This window comes from Neocloeon triangulifer, unplaced genomic scaffold, assembly GCF_031216515.1.
Source record: "Neocloeon triangulifer isolate White Clay Creek 2 clone unplaced genomic scaffold, ASM3121651v1 ptg000015l, whole genome shotgun sequence".
Classification (NCBI taxonomy): Eukaryota; Metazoa; Arthropoda; class Insecta; order Ephemeroptera; family Baetidae; genus Neocloeon; species Neocloeon triangulifer.
Window position 1 is genome coordinate 4,511,632 of NW_026775557.1, and position 19,939 is coordinate 4,531,570.

At 36.9% G+C, this 19,939-nt stretch overlaps 5 protein-coding genes across 10 annotated transcripts in view; 4 read left to right on the forward strand and 1 right to left on the reverse strand.

The window, feature by feature from the left end:
- Positions 1-1,881, reverse strand: part of LOC132202737 (microtubule-actin cross-linking factor 1) — a 127,881-nt gene extending 126,000 nt beyond the window's left edge. For 2 of the 5 annotated variants that reach the window (XM_059629870.1, XM_059629882.1), the window contains exon 1: positions 1,464-1,878. In XM_059629870.1, the coding sequence (XP_059485853.1) occupies positions 1,464-1,566 (103 nt within the window). In that variant the 5' untranslated portion in view covers positions 1,567-1,878. Of the gene's footprint in view, positions 1-1,463 lie in introns of all 5 variants that reach the window. The other 3 variants (XM_059629884.1, XM_059629860.1, XM_059629883.1) reach the window with 3 other exon arrangements.
- A 2,552-nt stretch (positions 1,882-4,433) lies between these two features.
- Positions 4,434-6,227, forward strand: LOC132202428 (pseudouridylate synthase 1 homolog). Its single transcript, XM_059629343.1, has 8 exons — positions 4,434-4,596; positions 4,691-4,824; positions 4,882-5,098; positions 5,159-5,429; positions 5,490-5,625; positions 5,688-5,807; positions 5,868-6,013; positions 6,075-6,227. The coding sequence occupies exons 1-8, from the start codon at positions 4,572-4,574 to the stop codon at positions 6,157-6,159; spliced, it is 1,134 nt and encodes a 377-aa protein (XP_059485326.1). The 5' UTR covers positions 4,434-4,571; the 3' UTR covers positions 6,160-6,227.
- Positions 6,228-6,585: 358 nt separating this feature from the next.
- LOC132202572 (pseudouridylate synthase 1 homolog) lies at positions 6,586-8,475 on the forward strand. Its single transcript, XM_059629556.1, has 8 exons — positions 6,586-6,736; positions 6,877-7,017; positions 7,071-7,287; positions 7,347-7,614; positions 7,676-7,811; positions 7,875-7,994; positions 8,045-8,190; positions 8,246-8,475. Exons 2-8 carry the CDS (start codon positions 6,928-6,930, stop codon positions 8,352-8,354), a joined length of 1,086 nt encoding a protein of 361 aa, XP_059485539.1. The 5' UTR covers positions 6,586-6,736; positions 6,877-6,927; the 3' UTR covers positions 8,355-8,475.
- A 150-nt stretch (positions 8,476-8,625) lies between these two features.
- On the forward strand, positions 8,626-12,513 carry LOC132202571 (transmembrane protein 87A). The gene is made up of 14 exons (XM_059629555.1): positions 8,626-8,891; positions 9,576-9,636; positions 9,701-9,798; positions 9,855-9,935; positions 10,023-10,073; positions 10,133-10,198; positions 10,252-10,410; positions 10,562-10,845; positions 10,901-11,116; positions 11,176-11,293; positions 11,349-11,452; positions 11,590-11,728; positions 11,780-11,832; positions 11,889-12,513. Exons 1-14 carry the CDS (start codon positions 8,772-8,774, stop codon positions 11,956-11,958), a joined length of 1,620 nt encoding a protein of 539 aa, XP_059485538.1. The 5' UTR covers positions 8,626-8,771; the 3' UTR covers positions 11,959-12,513.
- Positions 12,514-15,458: 2,945 nt separating this feature from the next.
- LOC132202559 (uncharacterized) overlaps positions 15,459-19,939 on the forward strand; it is a 66,276-nt gene continuing 61,795 nt past the window's right edge. For both annotated transcript variants that reach the window (XM_059629535.1, XM_059629536.1), the window contains exon 1: positions 15,459-15,547. The gene's annotated coding sequence lies outside the window, so the exon portion shown is untranslated. The remainder of the gene's footprint in view (positions 15,548-19,939) is intronic.

A 19,939-nucleotide genomic window follows, 5' to 3' on the forward strand; every position in this document is an offset into this window, starting at 1 on the left:
CAATTTTCTATTTTCAATTCATAATAGTATTATTTTATGACAGTTGAGCTGATTAATTGAAATTATTTTACACACATCAAAGTTAGTGAAATAAATAATGAGGAATAAAAAATTGATAAATTTAAGAAATTATTCAACATTTTATAATAAAATTATTATTTTGTGTATAACTTTTAGTCTAGTTTTTGCAATCTTAAAAATAAATTTAAAAAATCTACTTTGAAAAGCAGATTACTTGACGTTAAATAATATTGACAGAAACAATATCAAAGAGGTCATGTGACTCGAATAATCAGCTTGGCCGTGCTGAACGATCACCGTGAAAGATGCCGGAGCAATTTTTGCGGCGCTTTATCTGCACGTCCTTGACTCACGAGGCTATTTCTCTTGCTTGTCACGGGCAAATTGCCGCCCAAATTTATGAATTTATGCAGCATTAAGTTATAAAACTGGCTCGATTTGTGCGTCAGAGAGGCATCGAGCGGCCGCCGGGGGTGCCAATTAATTATGACCGGGCAGACCTTGATGAGCGTGTTAATTTGAATACTCATGTGCTTTACTTGCGTGAGGAATGTTGTTTTGACTTGGCCTGTTTTTATAATAAACTCCTCCACCGGCAAACACCCGGAATTATTCTGCCGGCGGCTAGACGCATTCTCAATGGACGCTGTCATTAATAATTTGTGCATGCAGAGAGCCCAACAAAATGTAGCTCGCAGAATCGCACGACCTTGTCAACTATTTTTGCAGCCTGCGAATTACTTCTTCTAATTCTCCGCGTCGGCTTTGAACTTGGCAGCTATTTTTACTTCCTGCACTAAAATATCTTCTATATAATTATTTTTTATACAAATTCCAGTTTAAATATTACGAATATTTATAAAAAATTATAATCCAAGTTTTTTTTTATTATTCAATTGATATCTTAAAAAAGTGTCACTGCAGTAAATGCAAATCCAGCCGTGGTCGGAGGTTTCAAAGTTAGTGTTTGTGTTCAGCGGAAAATTTAGTTATGCACTGTTTTTAGATAAGTATCTTCAAATATCTTCAATAAAATTGGCTCACTAAACTGAACATTGGAAGTTACTTCAGTAATAATGAACTAAATAATTCATTATTAATATAATTATTAAAAGTTGTAATAAAAAATCAATTCTTGAAAGCAGATTTTTGAAATATAATTGCAATGTAAGAATAAATTTATTTATTAAATTATTTGATTGATCAATTGACAAACTAAAAATATAATTAAGATTATATTTAATGTTGCAATTCTTTTAGTAAGAAAAATTTCAATTTTCAATAAGATTTAAAATATTTTCCTTTTATCTTTTTGCGTCAGCTTACAGTCAATTTAAATTTTGAAATCGTGGCTCTCATATGTCATGATTGTCGCGAAAACAAAACAATACCGGCTCGCATGGTCAGCTCTCGAGACAGGGACAAAGAGGAAAGGTACTCACCGGCAATCCGCAGGACGGCCCTGTCCGCAGGGTCCAGCTGCAGGATGCTGAGGGGCTTGTCCTTGGCCCACTCCTGAAGACTCTTGTCGAAGGTGAACTCCATGACCGGTCTGGTGTTATCGATCAACTTTGTCAACTCTCTCGTGTCGTTTATCCCGTCATCGCGGAGTCACTCGGCGGCACTGCGGCACCATCGCGCGGACACCACCGGACAGTCGAGATATTTGAATTGTTTCGGCTCGGGTCGTCGTTGTGATCAAATTGTCGTGTCGTCGGTCGCGAACCAACGAAAAAGGGCCGGTGTTGCAAAGTGCGGCCGGCAGCAGCTGAATCACTCACACAAAAGTGCGGCTGCGGCGACGGGATGATGCAGCTCGGCAGCAAAAGCAGCGTGCGTCGCGACTCCCCCTTCCCTCTCGCGGCCGCGACCAGCTGACTTGCTCCAGTTCGAGGCCGCTAGGAGCAGCACCGCCCGAACCACAGCCGCGGGGCACGTTTTTTGCAATATATAAATCGGCGGCGCCCACGCGTCTCTCACCTCGCCTCTGCCTCAGGGCACCTGGGTCACCCTGAAATTTAATGTGAATGAGTTATGCAAATTAATTTAATCTTTTAGTCAGAAAAAATACTACAGCATGCAAAAAAAGCAAATTAAGTAAATAAATATATATTTTATTAGAATAATTCTGGTTTTTAATTGAAAAATAACTATTTTTTCTTCTTGTAGGGGAAAAATTTAAAATAAATTATAATAATTACAGGACCATCCAAGAAATGTTTGTATTTGTCTTTTTTAATTTAAAACTATAGCTTCAGTATAATACATTTATTTAAAAAAAAATTTTAACTAAGTATGTAAAAAATATATTTTTTATTAACTTTTATTTTTCAACAAAATTTTTTTAATATTAAATCAAATTTAATTATTTTGTTAACTTTTAAATTATCTTAAACTTTTTAAACTGAAAACGATTATTTTAGAATTTTAATATTGGAAAAAGAAGTGAAAACAAATATAATATAGCTTAAATTATTACCTTTTCCTTATGTTTCCTGGCTTCAATGCGGGACGGCAGGAAAAAAATCACTGTTTAAGCGTGACTTTTCACTGACACCCTCTTGCTATTGCTATAAAAGCTATGCCGACTCGCAATAAAGGCTTATTTTGGTGACCACCGTTTGTTTGCTTCTCATCAGCAGTAATTTGCTTCTTCATAAGCCATCATTATTTGTCTCGGTGGCAGCCGCAGTCAGCACAATACAATCTTCTCATAATTCTGTTGTCAGTTCTCGGCGCCGCGCTGCCTCATCCGTCGGAAGACCTTCGCTTTCTGAGCAGCAAATAACGAAATCATGACATGCAAATATGAGGATGATTATAATAAAAGGCCTGTGCGTTTCATTCTGGCCGGCGATGGTGATGGCCACTACTTCCTCTCTCCCCTACGGTACGTGTGTTTTGTTTTTTGTCTTCTGATCTCGCTCCTCCACCTACGCCTGCAGCAGCTGCTCCTATGCTGGTGGTCGATTTTTCCTCAAAATCCAGCTGCACCCGCCTCACTAGGGGCGACGGCCCAGTTCGGGGGTATATTCGATTCGGCGGCCGCGACTTAATTGATGCTGAAAGAAAACTTAACTACTGCTGACCGCGACGAGAGCGACACAAACTCGGCAAGGCGCAAACGCGCGCCCTTGCTGATTGCAGTCGGTGTGTGTGGCATGGCACACTATACACCCTGCGCTCATGACGTGCCCTCATCGATCGATGGATGGGGTGGGTGTTATTGCAGGGAAGTCCGCAACTCGCTTGTTGGCCGTGCGCTGCACTTTGCTGCATTTATGCATACAAAGTGCACTTTTCAGCGCGTGCTGCTGCACCACCCCCTATGCGAGGTTTCATTTTATGATCAGATAAGAAGGGGGCACAAGGGGTAGCACTTATTGAGATGAGGGAGGTCTGAGGGTGGAAATTATAAATTGTATTACAAAATAGTTTAGAAAACTTTTGTTAAACGCAGCAAATTGCAGTTTATGGAAATTTCAAAAATTTTAAAATAAAAAATAAAGATTGACAGGGCAAAAATATAGCAATGGGAAGCTGAAAAAAAATGATAATAAATAATAATGAAGTTCGTCAAATTTTATTGAATTCACCCTAGCTGATTATTTTTGTTGAATTGCCGTTCAAAATTTGTAAAATGTCATTTTGCAATTTTATCTTTGATTTGACGAATAAGTTGTACTATTAAATTCTATGCGTCAATATAATACCAATATGTTTAAGAGATTAATAAAAGTAATAAGCAATATAATATATTTCATTTTCAGTCTTATTGTAAGCAAGCAAATTGCTTAGCAAAAGATAATGCATCCTGCTATACACATATGTGCAACATGTTGTCGGATATTCAGGGGCCAGTAAATATTGAGTTGAGCCGTGAGCGTTGAGTTCTTTAAGAAAAAAGGTAAAAAAGATTCCTTACAAAATTTTGGAGCATGGTACAAGAAATAAATTATTTTACTTGATTAATTAAAATGATTAAAACTATGTAATATATAAATTGTCACTTTTTTCATGTCAAATTATTTTATTTAATCCTTATATTCCTTATTCACCAGAGAGTTCTTTTTTCACCTGAATCCTTCCTTACATAATTATTGTCAATGAAAAATAATAAATTAAAAAAAATAAACAATTATTTTTTCACAATATATTATCTTATCAGATCACGGCCGGGAAAAAAGTAAAGTTGCAATAAAGCTGCAGATCGCAGATCACATCGATTCATGATTCACTGAATGTATGATGAATAATATTGATGATTATAGATTATAGAGAATGCTCTATCGGGCTCTATTTTATGGTACTTTTCTGATTCTTCATCTATTTCATCTTCTCGGGTGTGCGCTGCAACCTCGATGAACGCGCTCTTACTCTTCAAAATTGTAACTCCGCCCCCCTACCGGGTACCGGCACTACCGGCTACTCAGCTCAAGGTGCTGATTTTATGATGTAATCAAAACAAATATTTTGTTTCTTCTAATGTGTTTCCAAAACATTTTAAAATTGATATTGAAAAGATACTTCAGGATAACAATTCAATCGTAATGGCCATCAGCAGCGTTGTTTTGAGTAAGCATTTCATTTAACTGAAAAACTAATTTTTTTTTGTAATATTTTTGTGTTTACATTTGTACATAAAATCTGTAATTATTTTTATTTGTAGGTCGATCATTCTTTGTTCGTCATGGCAGAAGATTTTTGTGTTCGGCAGCTAGCAAGGCTGCTGCTATAACATTGGAAGGGGCCGATGAGTGCCTTGAAAGTCCAAAATTTGATGCTAAATATCGCAGAAAAAAGGTGACAAAAAATTGACGAGAAAAAAATGTACTTAATTGAAATTCAATTTGTTTTCAGGTTGCACTTCTGATGGGGTACAGCGGAGAAGGTTTCCATGGGATGCAACGGAACATGGATATGCGCACCATCGAAGGAGAATTCTTCAAAGCCCTTCATAAGGCTGACCTGGCTCGAGAGGAAGAGTGCAACGAGCCTTGGAAAATTAAGTTCCAGCGGGCATCTCGGACGGACAAAAATGTGTCTGCGGCCAAACAAGTTGTCTCGCTCTCTCTTTGTATTGCATTTTTACAATAAGTTGAACAAATCTAGATTAAACGCTAATTTATTATTTCAGGCACTGATCCCGGAGAAGTTTTAGCACAGCTGAACACTCACCTACCTCCAGAGATTCGTATTTTTGGACTCCGTAGAGCAACCAACACTTTTGATTCCCAAAAAAATTGTGATGCCCGTACTTACAGCTACACATTTCCCTCTTTTGCCCTGAGTCCTGTTGGTTGCGAGGACGAATCATTTCGAGTAACGCCAGAAATGCTCGACAAATTTTCCAAAACTCTAAAACTCTATAAAGGGTTTCATAACTTCCACAACTTTACTTGTGATAAGTTTGTTATATGTCTATGTATTTAATGTTTAGTCATTTAAAAAAAACTTTAAAATTTTAGACACTTTGTAGACCCGAGCAGCAATAGGTTCATAATATCATTTGAGTGTTTTGAACCTTTTGGGGCAGACGGAATGGAATTTATTGAATGCCAGGTCAAAGGAAATAGTTTCATGATGCATCAAATTAGAAGAATGGTAAATATTGTTTTAGTTGTTTCATCTTATTCACTTATGTATTTTCTTTTTACAATCTGCAGGTTGCTGTCGCCATATCTGTAGTCAAAGGAATGGTTGAACCAGAAATAATCAACAAAGCTTATACTGAATTGAGGTTAAATCTACCGATGGCTCCAGGGCTGGGCTTAATTTTGCAGGAGGTAGCTTTTTAAATTGCTTTAAATAATGTTGGAACCATTATAATGTTGCAATTTGATTAGGTCCATTATGATAAATATAACAAGACGGTAAAAAAGTTGGGCTTTCATGAACCCCTAACTTGGGAAGCTGAGGAAGAAGCTGTGGCAAAGTTCAAAAAGGATTTTATTTTGCCAACCATAATAGACGGAGAGAAGAATGGAAAATCGTAATATTAATTTTTTATGGTTTTTTGGTGGCATAATTTTTTATTTTAATTTTGTTCTCAGAATGTTGAACTGGATTACGACGTTGGCGATGCACACTTTTGAAGAGAAAGTTAACTTCGAACCAGAAAAAAGTAATCAATCTTAAGTGACATAATGGAGTATTATAAAAGTTTGAACTTGCGAAATTAAAAAATTAATTATTTTTAAAAGGAATCCTTGTAATTAATCCGTACTAATGTTCAGAAAAATTGATTCTATATTTAAAATTTTTAAGCTTGAAGATGTTGTGATGTAAAAAAACATAAGATCAGAGAAGATATTAAGCAATATCTAGGATTTAATTAAAATTATCTTAATTTATTAGATTTTAAAAAGTGTTAAGTGCATTCTCTGATGCTCATGCACAAGTATTTAATTTTAGCATGGAATTTAGGACTCATATTTTTTTATCTCATTATATATGTGCAGACACGAGACACGAGAGTTATAACAAAATAATAAATAAGATAAAAACTATTAAGCTGTGAGGATGGGAGAGCAAGAAAACCACACTCTAACCTCAACGCAAACGCGCCTACTTTTAAGAGTACCGCGCCCCTTTTCCCTCTGGTGTGCAAATTTTGAAATTTCAAGAAAAACAAATCCGGCGTGGGTGCTTTGTTGCTTTCCGGCTTTTATAACTGTGATCAGATCAGAAGTCAGAATACTTTTAAAATAATAAGGTGAGATGAATCACTCCACTTTTTATCCTTTTATTAAGTAATGAACGTTTAAAATTTTTCACGCATTCCGCATTCATACATATATTTTCGCAACTTGTGATGATCTTGCTATGTAATAATAATTTGCATCCATCCATAAGGTCTCTTTGGTCAGCTTTCGATCAAAGCTTTTCATCCACGCCAGACGTCAAATGGAGACCGCCTCAGTAAAGAGGCCTTTAGAGGAGGCTGAGGAGGAAGCCAAGAGACCAAGGGTTGAAGCCCGAGTTCGCAGAAAAAAGGTAAAAACTTACCAGCAGCGCATGAGATTAAGTTTAATAACTTTTCATCTCAGGTGGCTCTTTTGATGGGATACAGTGGCCAGGGCTACTTTGGTATGCAGAGGAACCACCAAATGCGCACCATTGAGGAGCAGCTCTTCAAAGCCCTTCTGAAGGCTGACTTTGCTTCCGCTGAGGAATGCGAGAACCCGCAAAGTATGTTTTTCCAAAGGGCTGCCAGGACCGACAAGAATGTGTCTGCTGCTAAGCAAATCGTGTCCCTAAAATTGTGTAAGCTTCTTTTTCAAATTAATGTACAAAATATTTTATGATAATTTCTTTTGCCAAAGGTACCGACCCTGGAGTGATAGACACGTTAAATTCGCACCTGCCCCCGGAAATACGCACGTTTGGGCTGCGTAGAGTGACCAAGAACTTCAACTCCAAAGGGAATTGTGATGCCCGCACGTACAGCTACACATTTCCGACTTTTGCCTTGAGTCCTGTTGGGCAGGAGAACGAGTCTTATCGGGCAACGCCAGAGTTGCTTGAGAAATTCGCACAGACTTTAAAGCTCTACGAAGGCACTAAAAACTTTCACAACTTTACATGCCGAAAGTAAATTTCTATTATAATGTTTGAAAAGCCAATCCTTGAGATTCATTTAAAATTTTTCCAGAGAGTTTGTCGATCCGAGCAGTAAACGCTATATAATAAGCTTCGAATGTTTGGAGCCTTTTGAGGAGGAAGGCATTGAGTTCATTGAATGCCGCGTCAAAGGACAGAGTTTTATGATGCATCAAATACGAAAAATGGTTAGATTGGTTTAGTTTGAGAATTTTAAGATTATAAATTAATACATGCTAACATTTTACCAGGTTGCTTTGGCAATAGCGGTTGTGAAAGGAATCGTTGAGCCGGAAATAATCGACAAAGCCTATGGTGCTTTACGGCTAGATCTTCCGATGGCACCAGGACTTGGCTTAGTTTTGCAAGAGGTTTGTTCTCATTAATAATCTTATTAAGTTTTACAACTCAACTTCAATAGGTTCATTATGACAGATATAATAAGAAGTTTGGCAAGGATGGTGTGCATGATCCGCTTGTCTGGGAAGCAGAAGAAGCAGCAGTGATGAAGTTCCAAAAGGACTACATTCTGCCGACAATAATTGACGGAGAGAAAAACGGGAAATCGTAAAAACTTGATTTTCTTGTTAGTGTGACATTCTAAAAACTTTTTGTTTAACAGCATGTTGAACTGGATAGTGACGTTGCCGTTGCATACTTTTGACGAAAAAAGAAACGTCCCGCGCAATCTTCAACAGGAGGAAGAGGAAGAAGGAGTTGGCGATGATTAATAATTAATTGTCTAAGCATTTTTGTTAGTATTTGAAACTAAGAAAAATTAATTTTATAGAAAAATTTATTAAAAACAAAATAAATAATAACCATCTTAAAATATTTTACATTGCAGCCAAATTAAGCATTTTATTGTTCCCTATTATTACATAGCGTTTATTCCATTAATAAGCACTGAAGGATTCTCAAAGTTTCAAACTTATAGCGGGTTTTAAATCCGCATTGAGTGCAGCAGCGATGGTGGCGTCGCCAGGGTGCGAGACAGTGGAACCAAGGGCGACCACAAGAGACGTCTGCGATGTTGAGTCAGCTGTCATCGACGTAGAACGTCCGAATTCGTCTTTTCTCAATGCGGTGCGCCCGATTTGGACCGATTCCGCCGTCCGAGACCGACTTTTCTCTGACTTAGACGTGCCATGAAGTTCTGCGCGTCCGGCATGAACGTCGCAATCGTCGTGGCGGCCGTTCTGGTGGCCGCTCCTTTGGCCTCTTGGGCTCTGCCCGAACCTGGCAAATGGGAGTTCAAGCCGACGGAGGTAGATATTTCCACGTAAAGCGACGAAATACGAAGTTTATAATCCGCCTTCTTATCTTTTGCGTCAAAAGATAAATGTTTTGAGTTCATAACTAACAAAAGACATTTTTGTCTGCCGCCGCGCCCTCGCAGTTTGACGTAAAGGCAAATTTTTTGCTGAAAATTTCGCATACATTCTTTATGTATCTTTACCGGCCGGCGTTTTGTGATTCTTTTTACGCTTCGAGTCCATGGAATCCTGGCTTAATATGATATCTTGTCAAAATAGTTATTCGTTAGGGAATTTTTAAATCATAAAAAAGTTTTGAATGAATGGATTTTTTTAGATGAACACACATATTTTTTTACATGCATACTTATTTTTTATCGCATCAAATTTTTACAAAAAAAAGGATAACCAAAGTTTTGCTTAACTCTGAATTATGTACAATAAATATCAAACAGACACTTATCTTTAAGCAATTTTAAACTTGAAAATTAATTTTTTCAAATTTTCAAGTGTTTACAATTTATCTTTTTTAAAGAATAACAATAGTGAGAACAAGGAAAAGGTGGAACTAAGAAAGGGTTTGATGATAAAATCTTATCACACTCCCCTTCCTTGTTGGACAATATTATATTAGTATTTTGCACTAAATTTATCAAATTTAAATATTCTAAGAGTTTTTTTTTTTTTTTTTTACAGAAAAACCAAACCTACTTGACATCAAAGAGTTTGATCAATGGATCACAGGTTTTCATTAGCCGTAAGTAGCTTTTAACAGCTTTTAATTTAAAATAATAAATTTTAAACCTCTCAATTGTTTTCAGTCACTTGCGATCCAAAGCAGAATTCTCTGCTTGTGAATGTGTCGTGGATTCTGATAGAAACGCCTTGTCTCCACGATCCAATCCCATTTGGAGAAAATGTTAGTTGGAGTAAAGTCTTATTATGTCAGCATAAAAAAGTAATTACAAATTTCAGAGTACGAAAATTTCGAATCGAGGCTGGAGACGCATCATGCAGCCTAGAGCTGAGTATGAATGCCATGGACTTGTAATTGTGGCAAGTATTTCATTTTCAAATTAAAAAAAATGCAATTTTAAGAGTACCAAATGGGTTTGATTTTAAATTTCTGATATTCTTATACAGGATGAGTTCAACCCAGACAGTGTTCCTGTCAGTGCGAAAACTTCAAACTCAGTGAGCTAATTTAAACACTTTAACTTTTGTAATTTAACTAAATTCAAATTAAATTTCAGTCCTTGCCTGGAATTTCTAAAAATAGTCCATCGGTGAAGTGGGAAACAAAGTTGGACAAGAGCAAAGTAAAGATTTTCTTAACGAAAATACTGTTTTTTGACAAGTTATTAATTAACAGCTGCAGCCGAAAGAGCATCCGATAGTGACTGTGCCTAGGGATGGAATCTACATTCTTTTGGTCACCATCCAGACCAACAGCTATGACAAGTTTGTTCTCCACATCGAGATGCAGAGTAGGCACGGATACCTGTCGGCAGCCGACTGGCCCCTTCTTCCCGTAAGTCCTATCAAAAAAATTTAATTGTCGAGAGTTTAGCTGAGAGTTGAACTGTATCTAGGTCCACCTAAATAATTCATTATTATGAAAGATTTCCTTCAATTTTTGCAAATAATTTCTTTTAAATAGTCCACTCTCATGTGTGTTGCAGTTCTACGGGGCCATGTGCCTGGTCTACGTCATTTATGGAATTGCTTGGCTGATCGTCTCGTTTTGTCAGTGGAGAGATTTACTGCGAATCCAGTTCTGGATTGGCGGAGTCATTCTGCTCGGAATGCTCGAAAAAGCCATGTTTTACGCCGAGTATCAAAGTATCAACTCCTCCGGCACTCCGGTCCAAGGCGCCGTGCTGTTGGCGGAACTTGTTTCCTGCGGAAAAAGAACCCTTGCCAGGATGCTTGTGATCATTGTCAGCTTGGGCTTTGGAATCGTCAAGTATGTGATGAATTGAAAATTACATATTTAAATATCAAATTTCTTTTCTCCTCAGGCCACGTCTCGGACCCATGTTGCACAGAGTGGTTGGAGTTGGCTTGCTCTACTTTGGATTAGCTGCCGTGGAGAGTTATCTCCGGGTGATGGGCCACAAAAACCAGAACAACCAGATTCTGGTTGCCAGTGTTCCTCTGGCCGTGCTTGACTCAGCCATTTGTTGGTGGATCTTCACTAGCCTGGTGCAAACCACCAGGACTTTGAGACTTCGAAGGTGCGGTTTTTCATTGATTTCAAAGCATCAAAATTAAAATTAATTTTTTTTTTTTTCAGAAACGTGGTGAAGCTGACTTTGTACAAGCACTTCACAAACACTCTTATTTTCTCTGTCATCGCTTCCGCGATCTTCATGCTCTACTCCATCAAAGCTAGACTGGTTCTCTGCCAGTCGGTAAGTTGGAATTTATATCTCTTGTCATGTGACTGAAGAATATTTTTGCTTTCAGAATTGGAAAAATATTTGGATTGATGAGGCCTACTGGCACCTGCTTTTCTCTGTTCTCCTTTTAGTTATAATGATTTTGTGGAGGCCCACCAATAACAACCAGAGGTAATATATCTTTATTGTTCTATAAAATACGCAAATCTTCATTTCCGGCACAAATTTATATTGCAGGCATTCATATTGGATTCTTTCACTTTATAAAAAGGTTAACTTAAAAATATATGCATGATTTTTCTATTTAGGTATGCATTTACACCACTGCTGGACAATCCTGAAGACGATGAGGAAGACGAACAAGTTGTTCATGATGCCTATGGAGTTAAAATGAGGGCTTACAAGGACAGAGCCAATTCGCCCAAACCCCGTCCTAGTACCAGTGTGGTATGACTTTGCTAAAGAGAAATTTATTTTAGAATAATAGTGACTTAACAGGAGGATGATTTGAAATGGGTTGAAGAAAACATTCCTTCCTCGATAGCCGACTCGTAAGTTTTGCATTCTTGTAGAGAAAATTTAATTTGAACATTCTTCGTATCCCCAGTACCTTGCCTCTCCTAGACTCTGACGAAGAGATAATGACAACTAAGTTTGAAGTGTCCAAAATGCAGTGAGTGAAGTGACTATTTGAAATTATTTGTCTTTGCTGCAACACCTTTTTTTATTTTAAATCGAAGTACTTAATGTGATTTTATTTGTGAGCTCACCGGTAAGATGTTTGTTGGTTAAGCGCACGAAATAGAGGCGTTTCTGTCCAAATCTCATTGGACTTTTCAAATAAAAGATACTTTGCTTGAATTGTAACAAATTGTTAACAGCCTCAGAACTTGCACGGCCCTTGTCAGTTAATATTTGATTACAATATTCATCTGCCATAATAGATTTTCTTAAAAAAAAAAAATCAAAACTTAGAATCATTGCATTTTAAATACTTTATGTAGCAAAATAAACCAATACTTTTGGCATTGGCTCTACATAGGGTAATTTGTTAGGTGGTCTGCGAAACTATGCCGTTTTTCAGGTTGGCTTGATATGATAACAAATTTAAATAAATACTGTAACAAATAATGGAATCTGCCTCAAAGTATTGATATACCTATAAAAGCTTTTTCATATTCCTTGAGCAAAATGATTTTGTGACTTGAAAATAAAGCAAAAAATCTCCCCCATGGTAATGGATGTTATTTGTCAAACCCTGCCTTCTTAATGGTTCACACGCACCACGAAAGCATTCTTTGAAAAAGTAACGCAACCCCTTTTTTAGCTGAATGGAAACAGCTTGCAAGAAAATACGCACTCGTCGCCAATCTAATGGTGAGCGATTTTTCTTTGTAAAAATGAGTTTATTAGGGTTCTCGGCGGGGTGCGAAAAAATTGGCATGCATTACGCATTTCACAGTGGAGCCGATGACAAGTGAGTACTGGCAAAGAGAGTTGCGCAGTACGATGTGTCCCAGAGGCTTTTCAGCCCTCTCTTGAAAGGAAGCATGCAAGTTTCGGTCGGCGTCTCGGCCCTTGAGCCATATAAGATGCCTGGAATGACATCACGTAGCCGAGAATTTATCAAGGGCGTCGTTGGTGCTTCTCAAAAGAGCTCGCCGTGAATATGTTGCGGTACGAAATTTGCACGCGACGGAACGTGCATTATTATTATTTCCACAAAAGATGGGAAATTCGCAAATATACTAGCTTGGTTTACCAGACTGATAGAGTGATCCAATCAAAAATAGAATCTAGGATGTAAATATATCTTTTTTGACACTTTTATTTGTTGCCTGTATCGATTCAATTGCAACCTGATTTTATATAATTATTGCCATTTTTCTAAAAATAAATTTTAGAAAATTCTAAATTTGAAATGCAAACTAAAATATTTTTATATTATATCAGGCTATGTATTTTTACTTTTTTGTATTGAAAAAAATAAATTTTTTTTTAACTTAGCTTGTTCATGAATCCCTTTTTGTTTAAATTGCATAATTACATCTGTTAATTTTCACCTTTAAAAAATCTACAAAGAATTAATTAATAATATAGCTATTAGATATAAAAAAAAATATCCAAAATCTGCAGAGCTTCATTTGACCGTTCTCTTTGAGCATAGTGGTAGGTGCAAAAGAACAATGCCCGATTATCAGGTGTAGTCAATTTGCCGTGCATCCCAATCGAGCGCGGGTTGCATACCACAGCGAGCGGGAACAATGTGTCGGCGCGTTTCTATTATTGTAGTTGGAGCTCTGTTGTGTTCTTTTCTCATTCAGTCTGCATTTGAACTCTGTGAGCGATTCACGCAGCACAATGGCACGCCTAGTTGGAATTTTTGTGTTGTGCAAATCTGATGCAAAAACGCTGCGGAGCGTGCATTACATATACATATATAGCGATTTGAATATCTTTTCAACCCGCCGCGAGAGCGAAGGCAACGCAAATATTAATATTCCAGACTTGTTGGTCGAATACGTTTTTGCGCTGCTTTTTTCTCATATCTCTGCAAAGCATTTAGTATATGTACATGAAAATGTGATTCGCAGTGTAAAAATAGAGCAGGCGCGTATGCATTCTTAATGTGCCAGAGAGGTCTTGAAATTTCGTATAGTGTTTGTGAGGGCAATTTTTCTCTCGGACGCACCAAGAAGAAACTCTCTTTGGTCGTCGGCCTCGGAATCGACACTTTGGGCCCAAAAAAGTTGGAAGGACTAGAAGTCCTAGAGCAGAGAACATGACTGGCATTCCCAAGTTCCGGGAAACAATATATATTATACGATCGCTCTTTTTCATACATGCACGCACAAAAGAGGGATAATAGCTCCAGGATAGGCATGCGACGCATATTCACCGCCTGGGATAATAAATGGGAAAGGGTGTTACATAAAAAACCAAAACCTGGAAAATCCAATAAATTTGAATTTTCTTTTGAAAGCAGACTGTTAAAAAATATGTAGTATAGCAATCCTTTCAAACTGTTATTGATTTTGATTGATTTTTAACTTTCTTGCATAATTAATTTAATTTTTATTTAATTCAACTTCATAAATAATTTAATTTGTATCTATTTTGTTAAAATTTGCTAATATATATTGCAATTATTGACAGTTATATTTTCAAAGACCATTTATTTTCTTAATTCTTTGTAATAATAATTACAGAAAAAATTATGTACTTTGTGATTAACAAATAAAGTAATATGTTTTTCAATGATTCATTTATTTAAAATAAATATAATATTATATGGATTATGCTTTATGTGCCAATTTCTTCATGAAATTTTTTTTGAATGCACATTTTTATTTCATCTCGTAAATTTATACCGTTTTTAATTTGTTTACTGTGCATTAATTAGTAACTTTCAAAGTTTAAAAAGATTATTATCAAATTTACTTTTCCTAAAATCGCGTGAAAAAATAAATCTAATCAAAAAATGTCGGAAATTTTCTAATCACTACATAAAAAGCAATTGATTCACACGCAACCGAGTAAAATTCTCAGTTTGTGACAAAAAATATGTCCCCTTCCTTCACAGCATTTCGTTGTATGTACAATGTACGGTGGCAAAGGAAAAGGATATAGAAATATATAAATATGTATTGTAATCCCCATTTAGTAGAGCCCGGCCCATTTTAATGAGGACCCTATTTATATGCGTGAGTGCTGAGCATACTTGAGCAAGCAGCCAGCTCGGGGCGGCATATCCCACCCTTAGCGAGCGGAAAAACCGGAAAAACTTTTCCGCACCCTCCAAAAGCAGGGAGGGAGGCGTCGCAAAAACTGAAGCAAAATATGTATAATTTGAAAAGAAAAAAAAGAAGCGAAACGGAGCTTGAAAAGTTGTGAGCGAGAAATGATCGACGGATCGGGGGTTGAAATAAATAATCCGCGGGTCGAGCCCCCTAGCAGATAAAGGGTGGCTGAAGTAGTGGAGTCGTTTCTCGGCGCCCTCTCTCTCCTCTGGGTGACTCGGCCGCATATCGATTTTGATGGCGCCCCGGCGCTCGCACGAAATAGCAGCTTTGAAATGTATCGCGAGTGGCCGCGCACGCGCCCCGCGGCCGTTCGGCGGCGCGGTGGGGCGGCCGAGGGACGGTCGGGGGTGTCTCCGGCACTTTGCCGATATAGTAAAACCCCGAGTGCCGCAGTGGTGGTACGTGTGTCTCGACCCTGCCATTCCAGCCGCCTCGTTCCTGCACCTGAACATGAGAGAACGCAGTGAGTTCCGAGCCCAGCGCTCCACCCTCGTCACCCTGATACCCTTGGCCACCCCCTAAAGGTCCACCGTCCGCCACCACGCGTCTCTCGGCGCCCTTTGACGGGATCGAATCGTTCACTCGCCGGGGCCGCCGTGCTATTCGCATGACTCATTTTATTATTCGGCACCGACCCACACCCCCGGTCTGCGGCGCGGGGGCGCGCTATGAATTTTGGCACCCCTGTATGAAATCGACGGCGGTTTTGGTGAACGCAACCACCGGCGTCTCGCGACTGCCAGGGTGACATTATATATGTTTGAGGGAATTTTAGAATTATCGATCGCAGCCGCCAATCGATGGGATTTTATCACATTCTGTTATTTTAAAGGGGCTGGACCACAGCAGTAAGCAGAGGTATTATTAAAATTGTGGTTTACATTTTTACAATTCAAAGGTTTTCTATTTAGCCAAAGAAAATTTTGAGATTTTATCATGAGAAACATTTTAGTGGATTAATTTATTAACAGCGCTTTTACTTCATAATAAATATTTTCATGCATTATTTCCAAAATAATAATATAAAGTTATTTATGTGAACACGGCCATTTTTTTTTTAATTTAAAAAATTCTTTTAGCATGGGGTGCACTGGTGGTGCACAGTATAAATTAATTTCATAAATTTTTTCGCCTTTATTACAGGTAAATGTGAAAATTGAAAATTGTGGTTCATAAAAAAACACGTAGATGTGATAATGTGATAATATTGATTTTTTTATCATGGATTTTTAGCTTGGTAAGCGGGGACGAAAAGAATAAAATAAGTAAGCTATTATGAATTTTAAAATTAAACATAGCGGAACTATTTTTATCTTTTGATCTCTTTTGATTAAAATTTTGCGACAAATTAAAATTTATAGCAACTTAATGAATTAAATGTTTAAATATAATATTTAAATCCCCAGAACTGTTTAAAATAAAATTTTTGATCATTTTTAATAATTTTTTTATAACATAAATTTTGTCTTCTACCGTGTTTATTGTTTCTGCATGATACAAAAAATGATTTTCTATCATGCAGAAATAATAAAGTTGCTCTTCTTCACTGAGGAAGCCGGATTTTATTTCATCAAAAAATAAACACATCAAGTGCCAAAAGGTACTACAACAACTACAATTACCTTATCTAGAGAAATGTTAATATAGATGGATAGATAGATAGATAGATAGATAGATAGATAAGCTGTCGTGTTCAAGTATAGAACGATCGAAATACATTTAATTCTCGGTTTTTTACACGCTATTTCTGATAAACTTACGTTATATGCAGTGCTGCATTTGATTAAATGATACAAACCCATCCTACATCCATACAAATGTGCTAAGGGTGCTTGACGTCGGCAAGAGACCAACCCAACAGCCTAATCAGCTCAAGGGTGCGATAGGAAAAAAATAAACATCCACACTTTTCACATTCGCAGACATTTTTTACAGTTTAATATAGTTATATTATTTTATTAACTTTCGAATTGTTCATGTAAACTTAATGAAATTTAAGTTTTTTTTGTAGTTAATAAAAAAATTGACCAAGATATTAAAAAGTAGACAAAACAAAAAGATCGGCATAAACCATAAATAATTCGATCAATCGCTTTTTCAAACAAAACACACAGCAAATGGTGTGTGTGTGTAATAAACTAGTCAAAATAGCGCAACAATGTATCAGAAGTTAGTGCCTGAACTCGGAACTGCAAGTACGGGGATTTGCAAAGTTCTAAATGAATGCAGCGTGTGCAACACAAGTTTCCTGCTGCTTCCCCACAACGCCCCACTTAGCTCAGGCGTGCACCATCGGGTACTTTACATTCACATTCTGTATATACGCGAGGACACAAAAACTCAGATGCATTTTGTACTTTGCAGTGAACCGCTCGCTGATAGCCACTGAAGCAGACCTAATTTACGAGCTAACTTTTCCTGTATATTTTAATTTAAAGCCTCGGCTCGCCGTCGACGAGGGTTTGATTTGCATTCGGGCGCAAACTTCATTAAGGCATGCAATGCACTAATTCATTTTTACGATGCTCACGGATTTAATGCCAGTCGCGGTAGAAGAGCAGTATGCTTTTTTTTTAATTTTAGTTGTTTATTTTTGCTCATCCTGTGGAGAGAGATAGAGAACGCAGAGGCGAACAACCTCTTTCTTTCTTTCTCTCTCGCCGTGCAAACACATTTCCACCCTGCCTTTTCATTACTCACCGCGCAGGTATAAAACTTTTTAATATTCCAACTGATGCCGAGCGCGCGCGACCAGGCGTCAGCAGAACGCAAAAGTGCCTTGCTGTCATTTGCAATTTGCTCCACGTTCCACGATTTGCAGCTGATAAACCCGACAGTCCTAACAAACTTTCAAAAGAACTGAGAAAAAAAGGTAACTGTGTGGAGTGTGGAGCCCGATTCAATCCTTTTTAGTTTTGGATTCTATTGAAATTGGCTAATTTTCGGCTTCAGTACAGAGAAGATTTTTAGCTATTGAAACATGTTCCACGTTTCCCAAAAACATTTCAGTTTTTTAATTTTGCAGAGTAATGAGTTGATTATTAACTAGTAAAGGTCAACCTAATTAATTACAAATATATTTTCGTGCATTTTTATACTATTTTTTCAAATTAAAAATGTATGAAACTCGCAACAATCAACAAAAATAAGGCCAAATCATTGAATTCTAGCAAAAAAAAAAAAAAAAAAAAAAAAATATATATATATATATATATATATATATATATATATATATATATATATATATATATATATATATATATACTTTTCTCACTCACAATCAGATCAACATTAGTAACAAAAGATATAATTCATGTCCTGCGGCTGCATTTCTTTATACAAGAATTTTGACCAAACTCTATTTTAAATATAAATTGTTTAAATGAGTTTGTAATCATTATATAACTATTTATTATAATTATTTAATATAAATGGTCGTATTATTTTATCTGAACTGAGACACAACTATATTAAAAAAAAAGCACTGAAAGATAGAGTTACCAAATTTTTTTGTTTTATCAAATGCAAGTCATGATTACACTGAAAATCGATTGGGAAAATTAATTCCCTCTCACTTAAATCCCTCTATGAAGAATGTTGACTCTACTAATTAATTTTTTAAAGTTAATAAAAAAGAATAGAACAGAAGAATAGAAGAATAAGTGCGCCGTCATCCTTTATGAATGATTTATTTTTGATAATTAATCCAAATGCGTTTTTCTCTTTCATAGAAAGAACCAAAGTGAACCAATTTCATGTAGTGAGTTAGCAGCGCACTTATACTTTTTAATCCAACTTCATTTAATTAAGCATTAAACTTTTTTTATAATGGAGCGCGGCAGAGCAAGACCTCTTTAAAAATAACTACTCATTAAGGCAGGCTTAGTCCCGCGCGTTCGGGATTGCACCCCCGAGGGTCTCGTCTGCCGGCGGCGGCACAGCAGCTCTGGCAGGGATTTGGGCCGCGCCGCCCTGGAGACACGTGCTGACTTATGGCCCGCCGGAAAAGTCTCTTTGTCAAAGTCCGCGCCCGATTTTGAGCTTTTCAACCGCGCGCGCGGGACAAACAAGGCAACGACGCTGACAAATCACAACTGGGGGCGTACATTGATTTTATTTTGGGACCACGAAAAAGCGTCAGATTAAGTAATCCAATGGCGGCAGCGCTATATACATTGTTGAAAGTAATGAAAGGCAGGAATATCGGTTAGAAGCATATTACATTTTTTTTAAATTGTTTTTATATATTTTAAAGTTAGAGGAAATTTTTATTAACTGTTTGAATTAGCTTGATAATATGGATTTTAAAATTTTAATTAGTTTAATCTCACCTCTAGGTATATTTTCCATGTAAATTTTCTTTGAATTAACAATTAGTAACAATGAACAAAAATTATTAATAATATTGCATTGTACTATTATTTTATTATTAAATAAATTTAAAATTTATTATGTTTAACTGGAAAATTTATAATTAATAGTTCATAATTTTTAGCAATATTTAGCATACAAATTATTTATTCGTGAATGTCAGTCTTCAATTGGTTTAGAGTTGGGAGAGGTATTTTCGTCATTGCTATCATTTTCCTCTTAATAATATTTATTTTAGTAAATAAATTGCCTTGAAACTGAACTTTGCGATAAACGCGGCAGCAGGATGCGACGTCCACGCGATAAACGCGGTTAAAGTGAGCGCAGCAAAAATAAATCTCGGTGTCTGGCGGTGCTGCTTCGGCACGGCAGGGACCGGACGCTATACAGGAGATCAAAGGATAAAGAGAAAAACGCCAAAGCCCAACCAATAACATTCAATTAAAAGCCGCTAAAGTGCAGGCCGGAAAATGGCAAACGGCGA

What these genes read in the sequence shown, in the direction of transcription:
- LOC132202428 (XM_059629343.1), top strand. Translation starts at nt 4,572, where the DNA reads ATGGCCATCAGCAGCGTTGTTTTGA. An exon ending in CTAAATATCGCAGAAAAAAG is followed by an intron (nt 4,825 to 4,881) that starts GTGACAAAAAAT and finishes ATTTGTTTTCAG; the next exon opens with GTTGCACTTCTGATGGGGTA. An exon ending in TGGGCTTAATTTTGCAGGAG is followed by an intron (nt 5,808 to 5,867) that starts GTAGCTTTTTAA and finishes CAATTTGATTAG; the next exon opens with GTCCATTATGATAAATATAA.
- LOC132202572 (XM_059629556.1), top strand. Translation starts at nt 6,928, where the DNA reads ATGGAGACCGCCTCAGTAAAGAGGCCTTTAGAGGAGGCTGAGGAGGAA. An exon ending in AATCGTGTCCCTAAAATTGT is followed by an intron (nt 7,288 to 7,346) that starts GTAAGCTTCTTT and finishes CTTTTGCCAAAG; the next exon opens with GTACCGACCCTGGAGTGATA. An exon ending in CACAACTTTACATGCCGAAA is followed by an intron (nt 7,615 to 7,675) that starts GTAAATTTCTAT and finishes AAATTTTTCCAG; the next exon opens with AGAGTTTGTCGATCCGAGCA.
- LOC132202571 (XM_059629555.1), top strand. Translation starts at nt 8,772, where the DNA reads ATGAAGTTCTGCGCGTCCGGCATGAACGTCGCAATCGTCGTGGCGGCC. An exon ending in GACTGGTTCTCTGCCAGTCG is followed by an intron (nt 11,294 to 11,348) that starts GTAAGTTGGAAT and finishes TTTTGCTTTCAG; the next exon opens with AATTGGAAAAATATTTGGAT. An exon ending in CCCACCAATAACAACCAGAG is followed by an intron (nt 11,453 to 11,589) that starts GTAATATATCTT and finishes TTTTCTATTTAG; the next exon opens with GTATGCATTTACACCACTGC.